At 41.1% G+C, this 22,301-nt stretch overlaps 1 protein-coding gene across 2 annotated transcripts in view; it reads right to left on the bottom strand.

Moving 5' to 3' along the window:
* Positions 1-22,301, bottom strand: part of LRPPRC (leucine rich pentatricopeptide repeat containing) — a 171,564-nt gene that overhangs the window by 127,734 nt on the left and 21,529 nt on the right. For both annotated transcript variants that reach the window (XM_085890292.1, XM_085890290.1), the window contains exons 9-13: positions 22,133-22,284; positions 13,941-14,046; positions 13,705-13,812; positions 9,706-9,824; positions 9,478-9,571 (exon numbers count right to left, since the gene is read on the bottom strand). In XM_085890292.1, the coding sequence (XP_085746418.1) occupies positions 9,478-9,571; positions 9,706-9,824; positions 13,705-13,812; positions 13,941-14,046; positions 22,133-22,284 (579 nt within the window). The remainder of the gene's footprint in view (positions 1-9,477; positions 9,572-9,705; positions 9,825-13,704; positions 13,813-13,940; positions 14,047-22,132; positions 22,285-22,301) is intronic.

The following is a 22,301-nucleotide window of genomic DNA, read 5'->3' as shown; positions in this document are numbered from 1 at the left end:
TTTCACCCCTTTCTGTTTGTCTGTTTGTGTGCAGGAAATCTCAAAAAGTTGTGGACAGGTTCGGTGTGTGACAAGGACGAACTGATTAGATTTTGGTGAGGATCTGGATCCAGATCCAGATCCGACTACGAGAATTTTTTAAGTGATTCTTCCCCATTGATAGGGCCACAATGATATATAGCACGATATCTCAAAAGGGTGGGACAGATTCGGACGAAACTTGGTGGACAGGTTGGGTGTGTGACAAGGACGAATAGATTCGATTTTGGGGAAGATCCGAATCCGGATCTGAATACGACAATTATTTAATTTTTAAAGTAATTCTTCACCATTGAGAGATAGGGCCAAAATGATACAGTACTGTGTAGCATGAGATTTCAAAAATGTATTGGGATCAGGTTCTTGTGGATCAGGCATTGCGGGGCAGAGGTATGCACTCTACCGAGTGCCCTTCTGAGTTCCTTGTAGAATCATCAAAATCAAGACATGTGACATTATTTACATACACATTCATTCAACTATTTAGCATATGTAAACAATGCCCCAAAAAGTTAATACATTTTGAGAAAATTAAGAAAAATCAACAAAAATTGTTAAGCAATACTTTATTCTACTTAAATTTCAGTGTTTGTATTGCACATTATTGTCCATAACTCAGGTCCGACTCAACATATACATGATATTTCAATGTAATCAATATCAAAACTACCTCCAATGACCCCTACATCGATTACAACAAAAGTACCATGGTATAGCTGAACCAGAAACTAAAACAGAATGTATATACCGTATTGTTTCTTATGCGAGCCAATAAATGAAGCGTCACTTCCGCTTGAGCCAGACGTGTTCATGGTCGATGTTGTTACATGGTGTCAGATAAGCAAACCAAACGCCGATATGGAAGTCCTAAAGCCTCCCGGACCAATGAATTTTAAGGCATCGAATGCTGCCGATGCATGGGACAAGTGGGCTGCACGATTCTCAAATTATTTCAAGCCGCTGAGCTTAAGAAAAAAAAAAAAAGACGCTGACGTGCAGGTTGCCATTTTGCTTGAATTGGCGGGACCAGACTCCCTGGCTATTCACAAGACTTTACCTTTGCTGAGGGTGACAATTTGAATGATTATGAATCAGTGCTGCAGAAGTTCACGGATTACTGCAGACCAAGGTAAAAAGTTGTGTAAGAGAGGTATCGTTTTTGGAAACGTGACCAGGAGGAGGGTGAGATGATCGACCAATGGCTCACTGAACTCAGTATGCAAGCAGCCATGTGCGAGTTCGGACCTCAAGAAGAACTCATGATTCGATATAAGATTGTGTTTGGTGTGTGAGACGACAGATCTAAGGAGAGACTTCTTAGGAAAGGTGAGGTCACACTGCAGAAAGGTTTGGACATACGTCATGCCGCTAAATCAAGCAGGCAGCAGCTCGACGGCATGAAGGGTGCCAAGCAAGTCGATGCAGTGGATAAAGAGAGGCAGCAACAGCACACCATCTTTCCCAAGCAAGACAAGGCCAAGCCTGCAGCCAAGACCATGACAGCAGCTACAAAAAGGTGACAAGAAAACCTTACTCAGCCTGTGTGCGAGTACTGTGGCAAGAAGCACAGTCCTGGGCCGTGCAGGTGTCCAGCATTTGGCAAAACGTGTGGCAAGTGTGGAGGCAAGAATCACTGGGCTGCTGTATGCAAGGGTGGAAGCACAAGAAGGGTAAGTCTTCTGGATGCAGATCCCGAGCAAGGTACCGAAGAGTTTGTGGTCATAGATTCAGTGCTCATCAGTAACCTGGATGATGATGTCACCCGGCCTGTGGGCAGGTGACAAGAACAGCTTACAGTTGGCCAGAGTGTGGTGAATATGAAGTTCGACACAGGTGCCCAGGCAAACATAATCTCGCTCGCTTCCTTGACTATTGTAATGCCTGAGCACACCATAACACCTACCAACGTCATTCTCACTGCTTTTTGTGATGGCAAGATTCAGCCATTGGGTACAACAGCGATTCCCTGCAAGTACAAAGGGCAGGACTGGAGAATCAAATTTGATGAAACTGTGAAAACCACTGTTCCCATACTAGGGCAAAACGCATGTGATAAGCTGGGCCTTATCAAGCGTATCAATTCACTGCATGCTCCAGTGACCAAGAAGAGGCTGCTCGAGCAATACACAGATGTGTTCACAGGCACTGGTCAGTAAAAGCAGGAGTACGAAACCGAGCTGAATCCAGATGCCACGCCAACTGTTCAACCAGCCAGACGCGTTCACGATGCAAAGTATGAGAAGCTTAAAGACATTCTGGAGAAGCTGGAGAAACGTGGTGTAGTGGCCAAGGTCGACAAGCCCACTGACTGGGTTCGTAACCTCGTAATCACTGAAAAAACAAGATGGCCACATGAGAATCTGCCTAGACCCAAAACCGTTGAACCGTGAAATCAAGCGAGAGAGATACACGATGCCTCCACCAAGTTATGTGCAGAGACAACTGAACAACAAGAAGGTGTTCACAGTGATTGGCATGGCTGATGGGTACTGGCATGTGAAGCTGACAGAGAAGTCCTCCTCCCTGTGCACATTCAATACACCCTGGGGAAGGATGAGATTCTGCTGCATGCCTTTTAGCAGACTGTCAGCGAGTGAAATCATGCACAAGAGAAACCAGGAGGCCTTCGGCAACATTCCGGGTGTGCAGGTTATCACCGACGACATGATCATTGCCGCTGAAACCGTGGAAGAACATGACCAAATATTGCACAAGGTTATGCAAAGAGCTCGCCAACAGGTGAAGTTCAACAGGACCAAGGTACAGTTCCGAGTGCCCAAAGTGCTGTACATGGGCAACATCATCACTCCAGAGGGACTGACACCAGACAACTCCAAGATCCGAGCAATTGCTGACATGCCTACACCAGAAGACAAACCAGCACTTCAGCGCCTATTGGGCATGGTCAAATACCTAGCGCAATATATACTGAACGAGTCGGAGACCACGGCACCGCTCTGTGCACTGCTCAAGAAAGACACAGCCTGGAACTGGGAAGCGTAACACACACAAAGTCTCAACAAGGTCAAAGCAGCATTGGCAACAGAACCCATTCTGAGCTACTAAGTCTCCAAGCCGGTGACAATCCAAGCAGATTCTGGCCAGAGTGGGCTTGGTTATTGTCTGCTCCAGGAGGGTCAGCCAGTTCACCGACGTATCAAGATCCATGACGGATACTGAAAAGAACTATGCACAGATTGAAAAGGAACTGTTGGCAACGCATGACACCAATTCCACCAGTACATGTACGGAAAGCCCGTGAATGTGCAGACGGGAGTGCCACGAGACAAGAGCAGATCCGTGCTACAGCTGCTGAAGACCCTGACCTCCAGATGGTAAGGCAGGCAGCCATGATGGGATGGCCAAAAAAGGAGCACAGTGCTCCGAGCGTCTTCCAAAACTACTGGCCGTTCAAAGATGAGGTACACGTAGCTGACTGACTGCTGTGTGTTGTTGACCGCATTGTGATCCCGAGCTCAATGAAGAGAGATGCTGGCTCTGCGACATGAGTCACATGGGAGCTGAGAAAACGAAAGCCAGGGCCGCTGCTGCTGCTCTGTTTTGGCCCAACATGATTGCAGGCATTGAACAGACAGTGATCAACTGTGCAGTTTGCCTCAGCCAGAGGAATGCACAACCCAAGGAGCCGTTGAGACCACACCCCATACCTGAGCTTGCATGGCAGAAGGTGGGAGCTGATGTCCTCGCATATCAAAGCAAAGATTATCTTCTGATGGTTGATTTAATATAGCAAGTATCCAGAGGTGGCGGAGATCGAGGACAAGACTGCCACCACGAATGTCACCAAGATGAAGGAGGTCTTCGCACGTCATGGCATTCCAGAAGAGCTCATGAGTGACAATATGCTGTTTGACAGCCAAGAGTTCAGGCGGTTCACGTGAAACTGGGGAATCAAACAGTCGACATCCAGTCCTGGATTTGCCCAGTCTCATGGCTAAAGTGAACGCTTTATCCAAACCATCAAGAGAATGATAAAGAAAGCCGATGACATTTACCTGGCACTTCTTGAGTACCTGTCACAACACCCCTGCCACAGGTGCATCATTCTCGCCGGCAAAGATCTTAATGAGCAACACTCTGAGATCCAAGATACCAGTCACGAAGCAACTGCTCAAACCAGCAATAGTACATCCCAGAGCACAGTTGATGCAACAGAAGCTGAAACAGAGAGTCTATCATGACAGATCGGCAAGATTGCTGGCTAACCTGCAACCGGGTGACACTGTTCGCATCAGGAGGAAGAACACCTGGCAGCCAGCCATCGTTACCAAAGTGGATTCGCACCCCAGATCATACTGGGTTTACGCAGGAACAGACGGCATCTGTGAAGAACGAATGAGCCACCACCAGTTATCATGACCCCCTGAAGATGACGTCATGACCCCTCGTGAGCAAGAACTTGCTGCGACGAGCAATATGAGCAATACCACTCATGAAGACGTGAACAGTGGAGCGGGTATGCCACAACTTGCTACACCTGTGTGAGAACATTACACACCCTACTGCACACACAATGAAACACACATGCGTCCAACCGTGCAGCATACTAGACGAGGACGTGAAATTGGTAGGACTCAGAAATATAGATTTTGTTTGTTAAATTCCGAAACTTCTTGTAAACTGGTGGAAGCATATGGAAGTGGAAGAAGCCACCATCCATTTGTTGGTAGACTGTGTCGATCACTCTTCGTTGTGGCAAACAAGCGTGTTGGTAATTCATTAACATTACCTTCAAAATCGTGCATATTGCAAAGCTCCTTGAATAAAACCTTTGCTGCATTTTGAACTTCTGCATTGACATCTACATCACTATTTGTTTCACCATACTGTGCCAATGCTTGCAAGATAGCAACATTCTCAAGGGCAAATTTCATTGGACGTTTCTTGCTGTGACAAAATGCGTAGCTCACAGTATCACAACCACTCAAAATGTGTGCACTTCGCAAGACTGATATGACCGAAGATTAATCAGCATTGCACACACTGGCTTGATCAACAGCAATTTTTTGACAGGGCAAATATACATGCGAGTTGTCAAACCACAGCTCGTCTGAGAAAGGAATGCACGTACTGTATGTCGTACAAGGCCATCAATAGCACATTTTCATCTGTATCTGTGGCCTGAACAACCACCCTCTGACAGCAACATTTTTGCACATGTTGCATTCTGTGTACACATTCATGGATATCAGCCTCTTCATGAGCTGCGCATGATAGCCCAGGAAGCTCGATTGAGTCATTTGACATCCATAGAACAAACAGTTCTACCAGGTTCGAATAACACCTCCCCTTGCATCAGCCTCATTCATGTTGGTAATGCAGCATGATGCTTGATCCACAACGATCCAAGGAGGTTCATTCAGAAGGCCTGCCTTGTTTAAAGGTTTCCATTCATGAGGGATTGCTCGAACATCTTGGATCTCATGTGTTCTGCACTTCGCCTGTCCCTTCTCACATTTGAATCTTTCCTCATTGTTCAAACTTTTGTTGAGGTCAACATCATATCTGTCACCAATTAAATTTGTCACAATGAGCTGGCATCGAAGCAAGTATTTTCTCTAAATACATCTTCTAGAGTTCACCAAACGTATCTTGACATCGTTGACCAAATTCCACTACATCGATGACGAACACTGTTCGAAGATCCGAGGGAGGAAGGGTTATTTTCTTCGACCCATGAATCACCAAGGTGATTCTTCAGAGCAATTATGCAGTCAGCTTCGTTTCCTTTGTGCATGATGTGACCTTGCTTGGAATCTTGATCAGGTTCAAAAATCGATGATGGATATGTTGTCCATTCATGGATGAAAGCGTCTACTTTCTAAGCATTATCCAGTTCTTCAATAATGTACAAATTCCAGGTGACCATGCTTTCTTTGTGGTACATTTTCTTCACTTTCTAAAAAATTGTTGGCATTTTCTTTGCTTTCTCTACAAATGTTGGAAGCTTGCCAGGCTCCACTGTGGTACTCAGTTTCTGCGAAGCCACGACTAATGCTACCACACCCTTCTGTTTAGCGAATACCAGGTCATTGAAAGTAGCTTTCTGTCCCATCACAACATTGAGAAGATCTTTCACAACACATTTGAATCGGTTGATCATGTGTCTTTGAATCAAGCGTTTGATGCTGTGGCTCAGTGCACGGTGTTGTTGTGCTGCACCTTTGGAGCGCCTTGTGTTCATAGGATCTGGACAACTATTCATATGAGCCATGGTTATGGTTTGCTCAGAAATAGTAGTGCCTTTCAGGGCTCTAAGATCTCTTTCACGTGTATTGGGTTTTTGTGTTATTCCATGAAACACATGAGTCTTAGCATCATGAATATATGTTGCTCAAGTGCCATGTCTGACCAAACACCATTGAACTTGGCTTTAGTTTCACGTACAGTGAAGTGGCCTTTGTTGAAGGCTTCAGCAAGCAACACATGGTGCCAGGGTTGGGAGCCTCTTCCATTGCTTTCAGGTAATGTGGAACACATGCAATGTAGTTGTGGTGACCAGATGAAACAAGGTAAAGGAACGTATTCTCAACTCAATTCGATGCATTTTCCAGTTTCCTGCCCCCTAAGCTTGAATATACCGCTTCAGTATCAGCACCATGTCGATGTACATGAGCCATAACTTTGTTGTAGGAGATGTGCAACATGTTCTCATCATCGATTTCTTTCGCTTTTGTCCAAACAACATTCTGGCAATCTTTGCTGCTGACCAGTATCAATTGTCTGTTGCCTTTCTTAGCACGATGTTTACCACACAGGAAGCATATATTTTTGTATTGTATGTGACATGTCACGGCTGTGCTTCATAACGGAATTGGTTTCCTCTCAATTTTCGCAATATTAGTGTCAGCATTCCATTCATTTTAAAATAAACTAACCTTTTGTGCCACAGGTTTTTTTTGTTTTGTTTTTTGTATCATTACTTCTACACTTCGGATGGTATGCTGGATTGTTCAGCAGAAATGTTTCTTTGTGAATAACTTCATCTTCCAATCAAAAAGCAGTATCATCAGAACTCTTCTGTGGAGCATCCAAGAAAGCAGGATAACCCTGCTCTGTCAGCCTCCGTTGAGCTTCGTTGGATGGCCACTGACAAATGATACACTGCGAACAATCTGTGTGAGGATGTTTTGTTTTGTTTGATGAAGTAGACTTCTCCATCTTGTAGTCATTCATTCATGATTCATCTGAAATACTAGTTCTGTATAATGAAACATGTTTGAGAAAAATGCAGGGTTTGGAAATGTAACAAACGCAATGTTGGGAATGTCTTCTACATTGACGTATGTGTACGTCATTGTAACTATTGCTGGTCTGCAAATTATACTTAACTTCAGGATTACTCAGAATTTGCAATAAATAATTATAATCGTACAACCTGTTGTTGATTTTACATGAACATAGCTATGAATCTCCAGTGTGTAAAGCAAACTTAATAAACAAAACATGTTCGAATGACAAATAACATAAATAAACTTATCTTAAATGTGGACTTTTCGGGATGTTCTGAAAAAAACACAATAAGCCTAAGTAAAGGTCAAGAACATGTCATGTTATTCTATTTATCAGTTCTGGTATAACTTGTAGGAAGGATTTACTGCAATAGAAGGTGATTCAGCAAATTAGTCATCGTAATTTCAATGAGTACACCAATAGGTGATTGTCGAACAAAATCAGCAATTAAAATGAAATATGGGGTACGATTGATATACGGTATTAATGGAGTCGCAAGTTCATCTTTTATGTTGTTGTAATCTATGCAGGGGTCACCAGAGATAATTTTAATATCAATTATATTGTTGTTATATCATGTGTATGTTGAATGGTAAATGAGTTATGGACAACAAAGAAAAAAAACAAAACAAAAGATAAAATGTCATAGCTCACGTTGTTGTAATTCTGCTGAATGGAGGTAGTTGAAGGGCGAGCTCATATTTATTACAACTAAAATGGCCGCCAGTCTACCAGTCGGCCATCTTTGATTAGATTGCAAAATAAAGCGAGGGGCACGTGCATGCCATCATGTACTGTGCTTATGCCAAGTTTGAACAAAATCGGACCATGCTTGTCTGACAAATGGTTGGGGACACATTTAAGTAACAAAACAGCCGCCAGTCGGCCATCTTGAATCTGATCTCGAAAACAAAATAATGCGCATATGGAATCCATCATTCATTATCTGTGTGCCAAGTTTGAACAACATCGGTGAATGCATGTCCGAGAAATGCTCGAGGACGTGTTGGATACCAGTTTTATTTATATTTTTTACAACTAAAATGGCCCCCAGTCGGCCATCTTTGATCGCAACAAAAAACAAAATGATGTGCACAGGTACACCATCATGTGTTGTCTTTGTGCCAATGAATGTGTATGGAAATAGTGTTACAAATCTTAAATTTGATGATTCTACAAGGAAACCAGAGAGTTGGTGTCAAAGCCACCCAATGCTCGCCTGTTTATACATTTATCGTTTTTAAAAGACTAGTCTAATTATATTTTTTATAAAGCATTGCAGTGAAGTCTGATCCAAATAATGTTAAAGCAATATATGTATTTGTATATTGTAATCAGTAAAATAGTGTGGTCGATAAACACATTAAAAAGGAAAAAACGTTAACGTTGATGTGCTACAAAAAAGTTAAGTTCAAAAATTTTAAAAAATTGAAATTATTTTTTAATTTCAACTTCACGACATCAATAAATACCCCAAAGGAACCTCCATGCCAAATATCAGCATCCTAGTACACATATTAAATGAATGGCAAGCTTCTAAATAACTTGCACCAAAAACTTTAACATTGATGTGCTACAAAAAAAGTTAAGTTCAAAACAGGTCAAAAATTTAAAACATTTGAAATTATTATTTAATTTCAACTTCACTACATCAATAATATACCCCAAAGGAACCTCCATGCCAAATATCAGCATCCCAGTTCACATATTAAATGAATGGCAAGCTTCTAAGTAACTTGCACCAAAAACTTTAACATTTTCACGCTCACACTGACGCTGACGCTGACGCCGGGGGTATAGCTCTGTTCTTCGAACAGGCGAGCTAACAAATGTAATTTTGTCAATATCGTATTTTTTGCTCAATCACGACACACGTGGGGATCACCTTTTGCCCAATAACTAAATTTCACAAGAGCTTTGACTGAGGAGACCGCTTAAATATATTACTAGAGACATCCATCTATCAAAAAAACACAAGGTCTGCAAATTATATTGAGTGGTGTATAATTCAACTCTAAATAGCAGCCTTTTTCAGGTCTGGATCCCCCATTAATAGGGTATACTAGAGAAGGTCAATATTTCCATAATACTGCACAAATCAAACAAAGACAGGCTCCCCAAGCATTTCAAAACAGTTAGTGGATTTAGATTCCTAAACTATGAGGAATGTAGCCACAAACTTACGCAATTCATACAACTCTTCGAAGTGCCCCTTATCTGTAATGTTTCTGATGTGTGCAACAATACGTTCCGAATGTTCAAAAGAAATTCCGCATTTCTGAAAGAAAAAAAACAAAAAACAAGGACAATTAAGGAAGCTTAGCTTGATAATTATATCACTAAACATCAGTACATAAAGCAGATCTTAAAAAAAAAAAAAATAGTCAAGACAAAACCAAAGCAAACGCATACCTGAAATTCTACAGTGGCCTCTTGAAGGGAATTGAATGCAGGTTGAACAAACTTCACAAATGTCTCCATATCCGGTGGTACTTCTAACTCTTGCATCGTTTTCAAAATGTACAACACACCTACAAGAAAAGCCGAACAAATGTGACTAAGCTACTGGTGGTTTGACCACCATGACATCAACAGAGGAAAATTAAATAGACGGAACTGCAAACATTCACGACGCACGGGGATTAAAAAGGAGCACTACAAGGAGCACTACAATGATTAAAAAGGTTTTGAGCCTGAGGATTCTTTGGGGCCACATTGAGGATTAATTGTCTGAGCATGCCGTCTTCACCGACTGGTTGTCGTTACACAAGGACTACCGTAATTTTCCGAGCTGTTATGAAATATGAAAATAATATGCACCCTAAAATTTGTTTTGAAATATGTTTAATTTGTTTTTTTGCCACGTATAATACACACCCCAACTTCTACATAAAACTTTGATGAAAACAAAAAAGCCTATTATATTCGGATAAGAATGGTATTTTGCAGTCGACTGAATTATACAATGACTATCTTCCAGAAAGGCTGACTGTGAAATGAAGCATCAGTTGCTGCAATATTAGTTAGCAACAGGCTTTAGAAACCTCTGTGGCAATGTCAGCCCACCCCCCCCCTCCCTTTGGGATTTAGTGGGCAGTTCTGTGTCTTTTGCAGACTGCAGCTAAACCAGAAATTACACTTCAATATTAACTTCTTTCCTAGCTACAATTCTGAAACATTATTACCTGTGTAATAGATACCGAAACAGCATGGGTTTGTGGCAGGCACCCACTGTCGGTCAGGACCTTTGCAGAAAGTGCATGGATTTACAGTCACCATTAAAGTTAGGAAGTGTAATTGTATATAATCCCTCACCAGGGAATATGCAATCTGTCTGAAATCTTTATAGTCCACTCCACAATGATGACAACCAGTGGAGCCAAAAAGTATATTTTTTTTGGTATTTTTTCAGATAGAATAAACATGAGCTGTACAGTTTAAAGAGGGACTGCTGAGACTGTTGCTTCAATCACTTTCAAAGAGCCACAGAAATTCGGTTTCGATCTTGATACGTGGAAGGATCAGAAGGTTGAAAGAAGCACACAATGGCTGAGACAGTTATGGAGCTCAAGATGAGGCTCAGGAATACCAAAGCCAAACTGACCAGACTTGGAAAGTCTGTACAGTTTTTGATGGAGGAATGTCATTCAGAGAAATTAAGGAGCCTCTTCATCGTGTAGAGCTTTACAACAAAGGCATGAGGCTTATAGAAAAACCACTGAGGAGCATGATGAATTCCTGAAGGAAGTGAAATGGATGGAAAAGTGTCAACAGTCATTTCTTCAATTGCACATTACAGTGAAGGATTATTGCCAGGGAGATGCAGTTAATCAACCTCAGTTTGAAAGTGAGGATGATATGTGGCCTTTTGAAGTCATCATTACCAGTGAACACAGAGGTTCTCCACAAGCATGATACAAGTAAAATGGAAGCTATGCAGCCAGTAGAGATGGCAACTCAAAATGAAATTTCTAAAACTAGCAGTGAAGTTGGAAGTGAGGTCAAACCATCACCATGCAGTTTGAAAATGGAAAAGCGAGAGATGCCAAAGTTCACAGGAGATGAGAGCGACGACTACATCTTTCGAGAAGATTTCAAGTATGCGATTCTCAAAATCAGTATAGATTTCATGATAGATCAATTATAACCATGGATTTGGAATAACTGACAAATAAAGTTATGGATGCCTTTGATAAGTCAACAAAAATCCAAAATGAGATATTTTCAAAGGCATTTAATACTTTGATTTGACCCAGTTATAAACTGTCATCCTGGTGTTGTGGAAGTTAAATAATTATTCTCATCTTGTGAAATGTGAAAGGTGCTGCACCATCAATTCATGAACATATATCTGGCAATAGAAAACTCTGTGGATCACATGACTATTGCAAAGCATTGGTGTTTGTGTTGATCATGCTGAAACAATTTTTTGTTTTTCATATCAACATGTACTCTTTGCCCACAAATCATGTACTCATTTCTCTGTATATGCTTTCAAACAATATGGAGGTATGTAATCTGTTGTAAAGCATTGGCTAAAGTCAGTCACTTTGTCACCATATAAGGAATGGTTCACGAGAAAACATCATGAGGAAAGACTGAGAGAGAGTTGAGAAAAAGATTTTAAAAGTCTGCAGGATAAAACATGCTTATTAGGTCTCTCGCAATGAGAAAGTCAGAACTCATTATGTTTGCAGATTGGACTGCCTGTAATTTGCGAGTTTCTTTGCTCCAATGTTTGCAAGACAAACCACAACTGAGTGGAATATAATCTCTGTTCAAATATACTGTGGTCTTAAATTCCATCCACGTTGCATTAATTGTCTTTCTCCATGATCATGTATTAAATAAATGATTCAACCTGTATTGTGACTGGAAGTACTCAACTAATATTTCGAGTTTTCCACAGTGTAACACGCAGGTGCGTGCCATCCATTGGATGAATGTTAAACGGCTTTCCCGTCTGCCGGGATTAGATAGTGTAGGTTAAAGATCCCACAGTGTCCTCATCGGCACCATGAACAAATTACAAACATGAAAAAGAGCAATGAGAGATTGCAGCCCCTCGCCAGGACTTGTTTTGTGTGGTATATTTTGTGTGGCAGTTGTGTACTGGTGTATTACATAAAAACTAAGAGACATAATTAGAACTGCCACTTTATCACTGCTGGCAGCGATGACCGAGTACCAAGACGTCCCGCTTTGATAAAAAACCCCGCTCTGATGGGACACCTGACACTTACCCATCATGTATTTTTTTATGATTATTCAAGTGAATTGAGAATGGGATTGAAATAAATTCAATTCAAATGAAATGGAAGACCAAATAGGTACAGTCCTGCATTGGAGTAATCAGAAGGAACCCAAGCAAGCAAAGATGAAGTCATGATGAGGAACCTGGATAGGATTTGTATTTCAGCTGCTACTCCTCTACCCTCATACCCAACCAGGAACAGCCAAGTGAGCCTCATTCAAAATAAAATAAATAAATCAAAAAACACGAAAAAGAGCAATCAGAGATTGCAGACCCTCGTCAGGACTTTGAGTGGTGTATTTTTATTGGTTTTAGGGTAAATCCAATATGGCTGCCAAACCATGTGACCTACAACATCACATGTGTGAAACTTTTGTTCCTCATGGACAGGCGGTCGGTCATATGTGTAAAGTATCGTCTCGATCTGTTCAACAATTTCAGAGAAGAAATTTTTTGAAGGTTTAAAAAAAAAATATGGCTGCCGAATCACTTGACCGATGACGTCATCAATTTTTTTTCCTGTGGACCATTTTATAGTGAGATGACCCTCAAAAAATTTCATACTGATCGGATGTGGCATTCTACATATGCAATTATGACGTCATAACAAAAGGTACCTGTGAGGTCATGAAAAAACAAAACATCACACTCATTCCCCATGAGGAGTACTTGTCGTGTGCCAAGTTTCAATTTTTTCCTTGGTACGATTTCAGATACAAAGGTCCAAAGGTTTTCCGTTTTTCCAATATGGCTGCCACACCATGTGACCTATGACATCATAATTATCATTACAACATTCTACATGAGTAGTCGCACCAATGGTGAAAATTTCATCTCAATCCGACAAGCAGTTGCAGAGAAAACACAAAATTAGCACGGACAGACATCCGTACGGACAGACAACTCGAAAACAATGCCTCCGGCAATTTCGTCAGCGGAGGCGTAAAAAAAACAGATCATTTCACACGTTAAGGTGCTACAGTACGGCACTGCATTTGTTTTGACATTCATTCAAAGGCAATAAAATCAGAACAAACAAACAAAGATTTATAGGAAATGAGAATGTGATTTTTGGAGGTTCGAAAGTCTGAAATGCAACATCAATGTCCCATTAAGACATCCTTTCATGCAAGTTGTCACAAGCACACATCTTATACCTGCTTTGTCATTGACTTTTCTCTGAAGAACCAACATTGGCCAGAAATAGTGTTGCCTAATTGGCAATCCCATTCTCTGGAAAATCTTCATCAATGCAATCACTTTATCTGAACAATGGGGGAAAAAAAGTAGTTTGCAAATTTGCAGTCACACAAAATGCAAACTTTTTTTTTTTTAGAAATACACAAAGAAAAAAAACATTACATCCGTTATAAACTGGAAAATAATTACTCACCAACTTCATCCAACCTCAAGAGAAACAAAAGGGTATTTTCATGCGGATTGTTGTGCATTCCTTCCTCAATCATCAAGTCACAGTATTTGATAATAGTTTCCAGTGGCTGCATTTAAAAAACAAGAAAAAAAAAGGTCATTGATCACACTGCCATTTTAGCAGAACCCTGAGGTTTTAAAAAAATTTATATTTTATTGTATGCATTGTCGAGGCTTGTATGAGAGCTAACACACAACGCACAACAAGGGGGGCAGGAGACAAGAGGGGTGGGAGACAAGAGGGGCAGGAGAGGGAAGGACAAAACAGTGGGGAACAGAGACATGAGGAGATCTGTGGAAGGGAGAGGGATGGGGCGGGGAACACGGGGTAAACATGATGGACATCACATTCTCAAAAGGAACAAGATGCCCACAATTACAGTTAAAAACTCCAAGGGCACTCTTAAGAGAGCATACCTCTGTCAGGCTGATTAGTTTACATTTTGTATCCCACTGATGAGCCAGATCTGGATTCGGACCTGAACTAAAATTTAAATCACCTTGTTCTTGTCATCTAACCAACTCCTCCACCAAGTTTCATCTGAATCCGTCCACAACTCTGAGATATCATGATAGTCAACAGAAAACCCTCGCCGTCCACAGGGGTTACATTCCTCTAAACATCTGGGAACGGCGAAATCGTGAATGGTGAAGAGTTTATAACATGCAAGTCAATGAGATACATTGCAGCCTCCCAAATCAGTTCAGAAATCATAAGCAAATAATAAAAAAAAAGGCATTTAATTGAAAAATAAGAACAATTGAGTAAAATAAGATTAAATAAGTAACATTTACCATCAATAACAAGGCTTTTCTGCTTGGAGTACTATTGATGGGTAGCCCCAGTCAGGTCTGCTTGAACATAGTCATGGCATAGAGGTGTCGATCGATCTCCCAGGAGCGACCCACAAATCCCTCACATCTATGTTGTGCTCTTACCTTTGTGGAGATCTCTTATGTTGATCTCACCCTAATTTTATCATTACATTCACGAATGTAAGGAATAGTGGACTCATTGACATTGTAGTCTTTCGCCAACACATCAACACGCTCAAGTTCACCAACCACCAATACGTGCACCAATTTCAAGTCGAACTAATATTTTCACTTTTTACACTGATGTCATCACTTTCTTCACTTTTTTTTATTCTGCTCTTCAGCAGATGCACCACTTGATGGATGTTTTGGACCCATGGTTATATAAACAGGTTACCAAGTTTTATCACAATGTAATACCGCACCTCACCAACCGCCAAGGAGCCAGAATTCAATGATGAGGCAGATGCTGGAAGTCACAGAATCTAAATTTTCAAATTATTATATTTTCTGGCGATACGGTACAGTTATAATTTAACACGTCATGTTAAATGAAGGAATATATTGTTATCCAAACATTGAAAATATTTTTAAAAAACTAATGAAATACGAGCGAGTTGAGGGTTTATTTTGTCCGTGCTGGGAGGATGTTCCGTTCCTGAAAGACGCACAAGGCAACTTTTTATATTTTCCGGCAATACAGTACAGTTATATTTCAACAGGTAATGTTAAATGAAGGAAAATATTGTTATCCAAGCTTTGAAAGTGTTTAAAAAAAATTATAAAAAACAGGAAAAAACATGGAGTTTTTGGTGGGAGTTCATTTTTTTCCACGGATACGCAGGACTATCGGCGTGGATGGAGAGAAAGGGTGTTGAAAAGGTAAGCGCAGATACGCAAAATCGCGGACGGCGAGGGTTGACTGTTTACAGTTTTTGGCCCGATCTCTCAATTTTAGAAAGTAGACCTATGTTGACCTTAAAAATAATTGGTGGTTGAATTAAGTGACCAAATATGCAAATCCCCTTCAAATTTCAAGTCAATCGGATGAAAATTGAGGATTTTAGAAATTGCACCCAAGTTGACCTTTGGCCTATGTTGACCTCAAAAATAATTGGTGGTTGTATTCAGTGAGCCGACATGAAAATCCTTTTCAAATTTCAAGTCAATTGGATGAATATGCAAATTCTCTTCAAATTTCAAGTCAATCGGATGGAAATTGACCATTTTAGAAATTTGGCCCATGTTGACGTCAAAAAAAATTGGTGGTTGAATTCAGTGAACCGATATGCAAACCCTTTTTGAATTTGAAGTCAATCAAATGAAAATTGAGGATTTTAGAAATTTGAAAAACTTTGATTATAATTGAACAGGCAAACAAACATAACATGTATGTGGGGGATATGTGGGGGAGAAATTACATGCCCAGACTGGGAGTTGAACCCAGGTCCTCTGGTGAACCGTACCAGTGCTCTGCCATCTGAGATATCTGGGTGTCCCACCAGCTGAGCATGCAATTCTCCCACATATAGAATTGCTACTCTCTTTCCGCCACTGCTAACCATAGGAGCAGTGACAAAGGAAAACCCTTTCGTGGACAGGCCATCCTGGTCCTGATATGGCTGCCGAGGAAATATCCAAATGGGTTCGTACTGGTATGGACATTTATATTCCCTCATGTATCTATAAAGTGAAGACTCATTCCCATCAATGGTTCACTCCAGTTTGTACATCAGCAATTGCTCATCACACCCACCATTTCAAGCAGTACCGTGTGCAAGGGTCACTGGAGTCCAAATGGCTGTTCTGCAATGCAAGTAATGTCTGTACAAGAGTGTTTGAGAATACTAAGCAGCAATATGCAGCTTCTGTAGCCAATTCCATTGAGACTCAGCGACTTGGTTCTTGGGACTTTGGGCAAATTGCCAACAGTGTACTCAACCACAATAAATCTTCGATATCTCCTTTCTTTCATGGACCTGAGGTTGTTACTTCACCTCCGGATAAGGCTAACCTCTTTTTAAATCACCGTTTCTTATTCTACCCTCAATGATCAGGAACACCCTCTTCCTGATTGTCAATCTCGTACAGACTGATATTCCTGTTCCATTTACCACTCCGATGAAGGTTGCCAGAATTATTCGTACTCTTGATGCCTCAAAGCATCGATTCTTGCCTGATGGAATCCCTGTGATTGTATTGAAGATGTGTTGGCCTGAACAAACATCGATTCTTGCCAAGCTATACAACCTGTGCTTGTCTGATTCGGTGTTTCCTTCATGCTGGAAAGTTGCTCCTGTTGTCTCTGTTTTCAAGGGTGCTGGTGAGCATTCTGAGCCAAGTCACTATTGCCCCAATCAGCCTGCTTCCTGTAATATGTGAGGTGTTTGAATGCTTCATCAATGAACAACTTCTCAACCATCTGGAGGATAATGAACTTCTCACTGACTGCCAGGATGGCTTTCACCATTCTTGCTCTACTGGTGATCTGCTATCCTCAATTACAGATCATTTCAACAGGGTATTGGAGCTCAAGGGTGAAGCTCGATTAGTTGCTTTGGTTATCTCAAAAACCTTTGATAAAGTGTGGCATAAGGGTCTGCTCCACTTGGCCCCACAAGGGTCTGCTCCACAAACTCCAGCCGCATGGTGTACCTGGAGTGATGCATTCAATCATTTCAGCTTTCCTTACAAATCACAAGATGAAGGTGGTCCTTGAGAGTCAATATTCTCCTACTTGCTCCATCAATTCTGGTGTTCCACTGGGGTCTGTCCTTGGTCCCACTCTGTTCCTTGTTTTTGTCAATGATCTTCCTGATAATGTTCTGTCTCAGATAGCCATGTATGCTGATGACTCATCACTTTGCTGTACTTCTGCTGATTCACTCAACACTAGTTGTAATGAGGTTGGAGTTTCACTAGACAATGATTTTGAGAATGTGTTGAATTGGCAGCATGACAAGCTGGTAACCTTCAATGTAAGGAAAACTAAATTGTTGTCCACGTCTCGATCCAGAAACAGGTCTTTCCCTTATGTGCACATGGGGTCTTCAACCTTAACAGAATTGTCTGAGCTTCCGCTTCTTGGTCTGGACATCTCCTCTTATCTTCAATGGGATACGAACATTTCTGGTATTGCTAAGAGTGCTTTCAAGCGAGTTGGTCATCTTTATTGAGGGCAGAGGTATTTACCTCCTGATGCTGTTTTGTACCTGCATAAGACAACTACACATCTCCTCATGGAGTGCTGTTTCCACATTTGGGCTGAAGAACCAGCCTGCAGGTTATCTTTTCTTGATCGGCTCCAGAAACACATAGTTCACCTGGTTGGTGTGGAGATGGGTTCAACTCTTCAAGCGCTCTCTCACCGTAGATCAGTTGCCACTCATCATCTGTTCTCCCGATATTCTCATGGAAAATGTTCTGCTGGACTTTCCAACTTGGTTCCTCCTGTACAAGTGTTTGGACACAAGACTCGGTTTGCCATCTCTGCACACTCATGCACTGTAGCTCATCCAAAGCGCAGAACGAAAAGCTATGCAGACAGCACGAGGGATAAAACTGTCTCGCTTTGCAATTCACTACCTGTAACATGTGTACCATTATCAATCAATCAAAACATTTATTTCCTTCAACAAAATAAACAGGTACGAAGAAGACATTTGAGTGACTGAAGGAGGCCGAATCCCAAAAATCAAGCTTGTAGCAGGAAAGCCCTCACACAAAGATAAAATTTGGCAAAAACAAACAATGAAATCACATCAAACTACATATGTTTGTGTGTTATCATATCAAATGTATTTAAATCAACCATGATGGGGGGAAAAAAAAAAATTAATCATGGGCAAACACTTCCACAGGATGAAAGAGTTGATCAGTTGATCAATGGAAAGCACCAGTGTAAAAATTCAATCAATAAATATTTAATAGATTTCTTAAATAACTTATGTACAACATCATGAAAGAAAATATTGCTCAAGTTTGAATGAGAAAGTATTCAATGATGGGAATTTTTTTAACACTATTCCATAGTATGGGGCCAGAGGAAGGAATATTATGTTGAAAAGAAAGAATTCTTTGTTTTGGAAAATGAATATCAGTGTAGAATCTGGAATCGTACTTATCAATTTCATCAGTAAATTCACAAAGATCACAAATTTCAGAAGGAAGTAGTAGTCTATTAATGTATTTATACGTGAAAATACTTTACTGGTGTGATGTGACATTAACAAGTTACCAGCATATACTCGTGCTCCGCACGGAGTTGAATGGGTGGCAAAGGGTGGATGAGGCATAATAGTTGATGTTATGGGAAGCTGGGGAGGGTGTCATTCGGGATGGGATGCACTATGGTACCTGTCCTTAGTTTTCTAAAGGACCTCCCTGGAGATGACATTTTGGGTGAGTGTCTTGTTGCTGAATAGTCCTTGTAAGGAATTATTGTCCACTTTGATAGATATATAGGAGTAACCTCTTGCACGTGAAAATGCAACATATAGTTGGCCATGGGAGAACACAGGGGCTGGGAGGTATATTCCGAGTTTGTCAAATGTTTGGCCCTGCGATTTGTTTATGGTCATCGAATATGCGAGTCTGACTGGAAATTGCATCCTCTGCAGTGTGAGTGGAAGGTTGGCGTCTGATGGGGCAAGTTTAACATGATATAGGCCGAGCCCGAGACTGAACAGGAGCAGTGGAGGGTGACCGAGAATCAGAATGCAAATTTCAATGAATGGCACTTTTTGGTGCACATCCGACGATCGAACACCGCTTGGACACTTTAATTTGAAGATCACACACGCAAGACACAACACAGGTAACGATGGCATTTGATATTGACAATTAATGTAATGAACGGCAGTTGTTTAGGTGCATCCGACAATCGAACACCTCTTTAATTTGAACAGGTAACACGCACACATTCAAGGTACAGAATCTATTGTCGGACACCGTGCTTTTGAAGAACAAACACAAGAAGAGAATCCAATCAATGAAGGGATGACCTCATACCCATTCCCTGGTTCTCCCTACCTTCAGATTATAGCCTTTGAAGTTATCTGGATGTTGGCCTATTGCAACTTATTTTCGGGTGTTTTTAATATGTACGTTGATTTTCAGACACAAATTGACAGTCTAAGAGGGCGTGTTCAGTCCGGGAAAGAGCAAATCGGGGTACACCATGTTGGCAGAGCTCTGGCGCTCATCGTTCCCCTCCTTCCATGCTGATTTTTAAAACATGACAACCATTGCTGATGTTCTGAGCTATACTAATAATAATCAGTTGTGTGTATGTTCAGTGTTTAATGCAATGAGTTCTCCCTTACTCGAGTTCATATTTTTTGGATAGACGGCAGCACTTACCGGACAGCAATTCAGCGATGGCAACCAAACGGGAATAAATGCGGCCGTCAATGGGTTGAAAATCTTGTTGAAGCCACGTTGTCAACCAATTCCAGCTTAGAAATTTAGTGTATCGTCTTCGTCACATTAAGAAACCCCAGTATATGAGAAATGAGCACATTCCTGCCAGCGGTTTCAGAGGAGAAATGTCAAAATACGTGCAGACGTTAACAGAAATAACATATTTTTAAAATAAATCTTTACTTTAAATACAATGTTTGTTACATTTTTTGTGTCAAATTGACCTTCTGAGGTAGTCAGCATGTGTAGAAGAGGGTTTTACATTGCAGACGCTGTTTTCTCGGAGTGGCATTACACCTCTCGGCGGTGACAGTCTGTCGACGACAGACATAAATGTCAGCGAATGACCGATTATGTCATGACGGAATTACGCCTCTCAGCGGTGAAGTCACACGTCGCCATGCAAACGAACGTAAAAATTAGAAAATCGCCCAAAATTCCAAACGTGTCCGTCTGGCGCGATCTCACATAGCCCATGCTGTTCATTAGACCACAGAGCACCCGCATGCCGAAAATGGTGACAATCCGTCCAGCAGTTTTGGAGGAGATACGTCAAATTACACGCAGACGTTAACGGAAATAATATATAGATTATCCCAAGATCTAACCAGCTTTTGGAGGAATTTCAATTTTCTTTTCGTACATCTTTGAGGTTACATCACATTTCACCTGACTTCTGCTACTTCCTGTGTCTTGGATGTTTTTTTTGTTATTTTTTTTCTTTCATTTTGTTTAGCTTTATCCTTATATTTATCAAACCTTCCATTAGCCCCTTACCGAGAGTGGCTGAATACCTTATTTGGGGAAATTTCCATAAATAAAAACCAAACAAATTTTGAAAGGAATAAGTTTTGCATTCACTTAAGAGGTTAATGGAGCTACAGGTCATGGACAAAAAAAAAAAAAAAAAAAAAAAAGGAAACACCAATGTAGAGTGACTTAATAGGGTGTCAGGCCAACGCGTGCGGAAAGTACGGCCTGTATGCACCGTGGCATAGAGTCCACCAGTGTCTGGAATTCTGCAGGAGGGACGCTGCACCATTTTATTACGAGAAACTCAATCAACTCACACCTGTTTGATGGAAGTGGAAAATGCCATGTCAGGTGTCATTCCAGAATATCCCATAAATGCTCGATTGGGTTCAGATCTGGTGACTGATGTTATCAATGACATGGCCTTCTCAGTGTCGTGCTCATCAAACCATCGAGCGACCGACCACACATTGTCTGTGGATGGGGCCGTTGGGGTGGTGGGGGGTGAGTTTCCTCTTGCAACCATGCTCGCCATAATTAGAGGCAACTAGGTCTGTGCAGCATTTTTATACATGACCCTGTGCATGGTGGGATAGCATGTTATTTGGTTAATTAACACATGGGCCATACCTGTGTGGAAACTGTTGCTTGGTGGTCTTCATTTCCCAAGGTGTTTCCATTATTTTTGTTCACTACTTGTATGTTCACTGTGTTAAGGACATTTCACAAGTAAGGATTCAGTACTGGAAGAAATTTTTTTTAACTGCTCGACTCCTGGACCAGGTAAATTGAAGAGGATGGAGATTTGTGTATAAAGTGACATGAACAAAGTTCACCAACATTGTACCAACTCCATGTCGAGGAAGTGACAAAACTTTGGGAGGACATTTGTATCTCCTTGTTATTTTGAAAGCTGGACACAACCATTTCCCCCCTTTCCTCCAAAAAAAAAATATATTTTACAATCTGCAGATCTGTTGATATTTTAAAGGCAGAAACATGGCAGTTGGTAGAAATGCCTGATGTGGTCAGTTACAAATTCTTGAGATTTAATCGTCTGCACCATATGCACCATTCCAAATGTGAGACTTATTCACAATAACCTGAATTCAAAGGTAAAAGAGAATATTCACAAGGATATCATAGTTACCACAGGAAACTCACCACATTTCTGCTAATTAAGTGTTTGAGGAACAAATTGGCAACAAAGGCTTTGTTTTTCATTTCAGTGATGCCTTCACAAGTAAACCGCAGCAACTGAAACGCAGGCTCCAAAAGTCTCTGAGTGACGAGGCGAAGACAAACGTTCATATTCTCTGGCAAAACAAAACGA

Source organism: Eptatretus burgeri, chromosome 7 (assembly GCF_056783735.1).
Source record: "Eptatretus burgeri isolate ZD-2024b chromosome 7, Ebu_testis_v1, whole genome shotgun sequence".
In the NCBI taxonomy this organism is placed as follows: domain Eukaryota; kingdom Metazoa; phylum Chordata; class Myxini; order Myxiniformes; family Myxinidae; genus Eptatretus; species Eptatretus burgeri.
The sequence above is the reverse complement of the archived record's forward strand: the minus strand, read 5'-3'. Positions and strand labels throughout refer to the sequence as shown.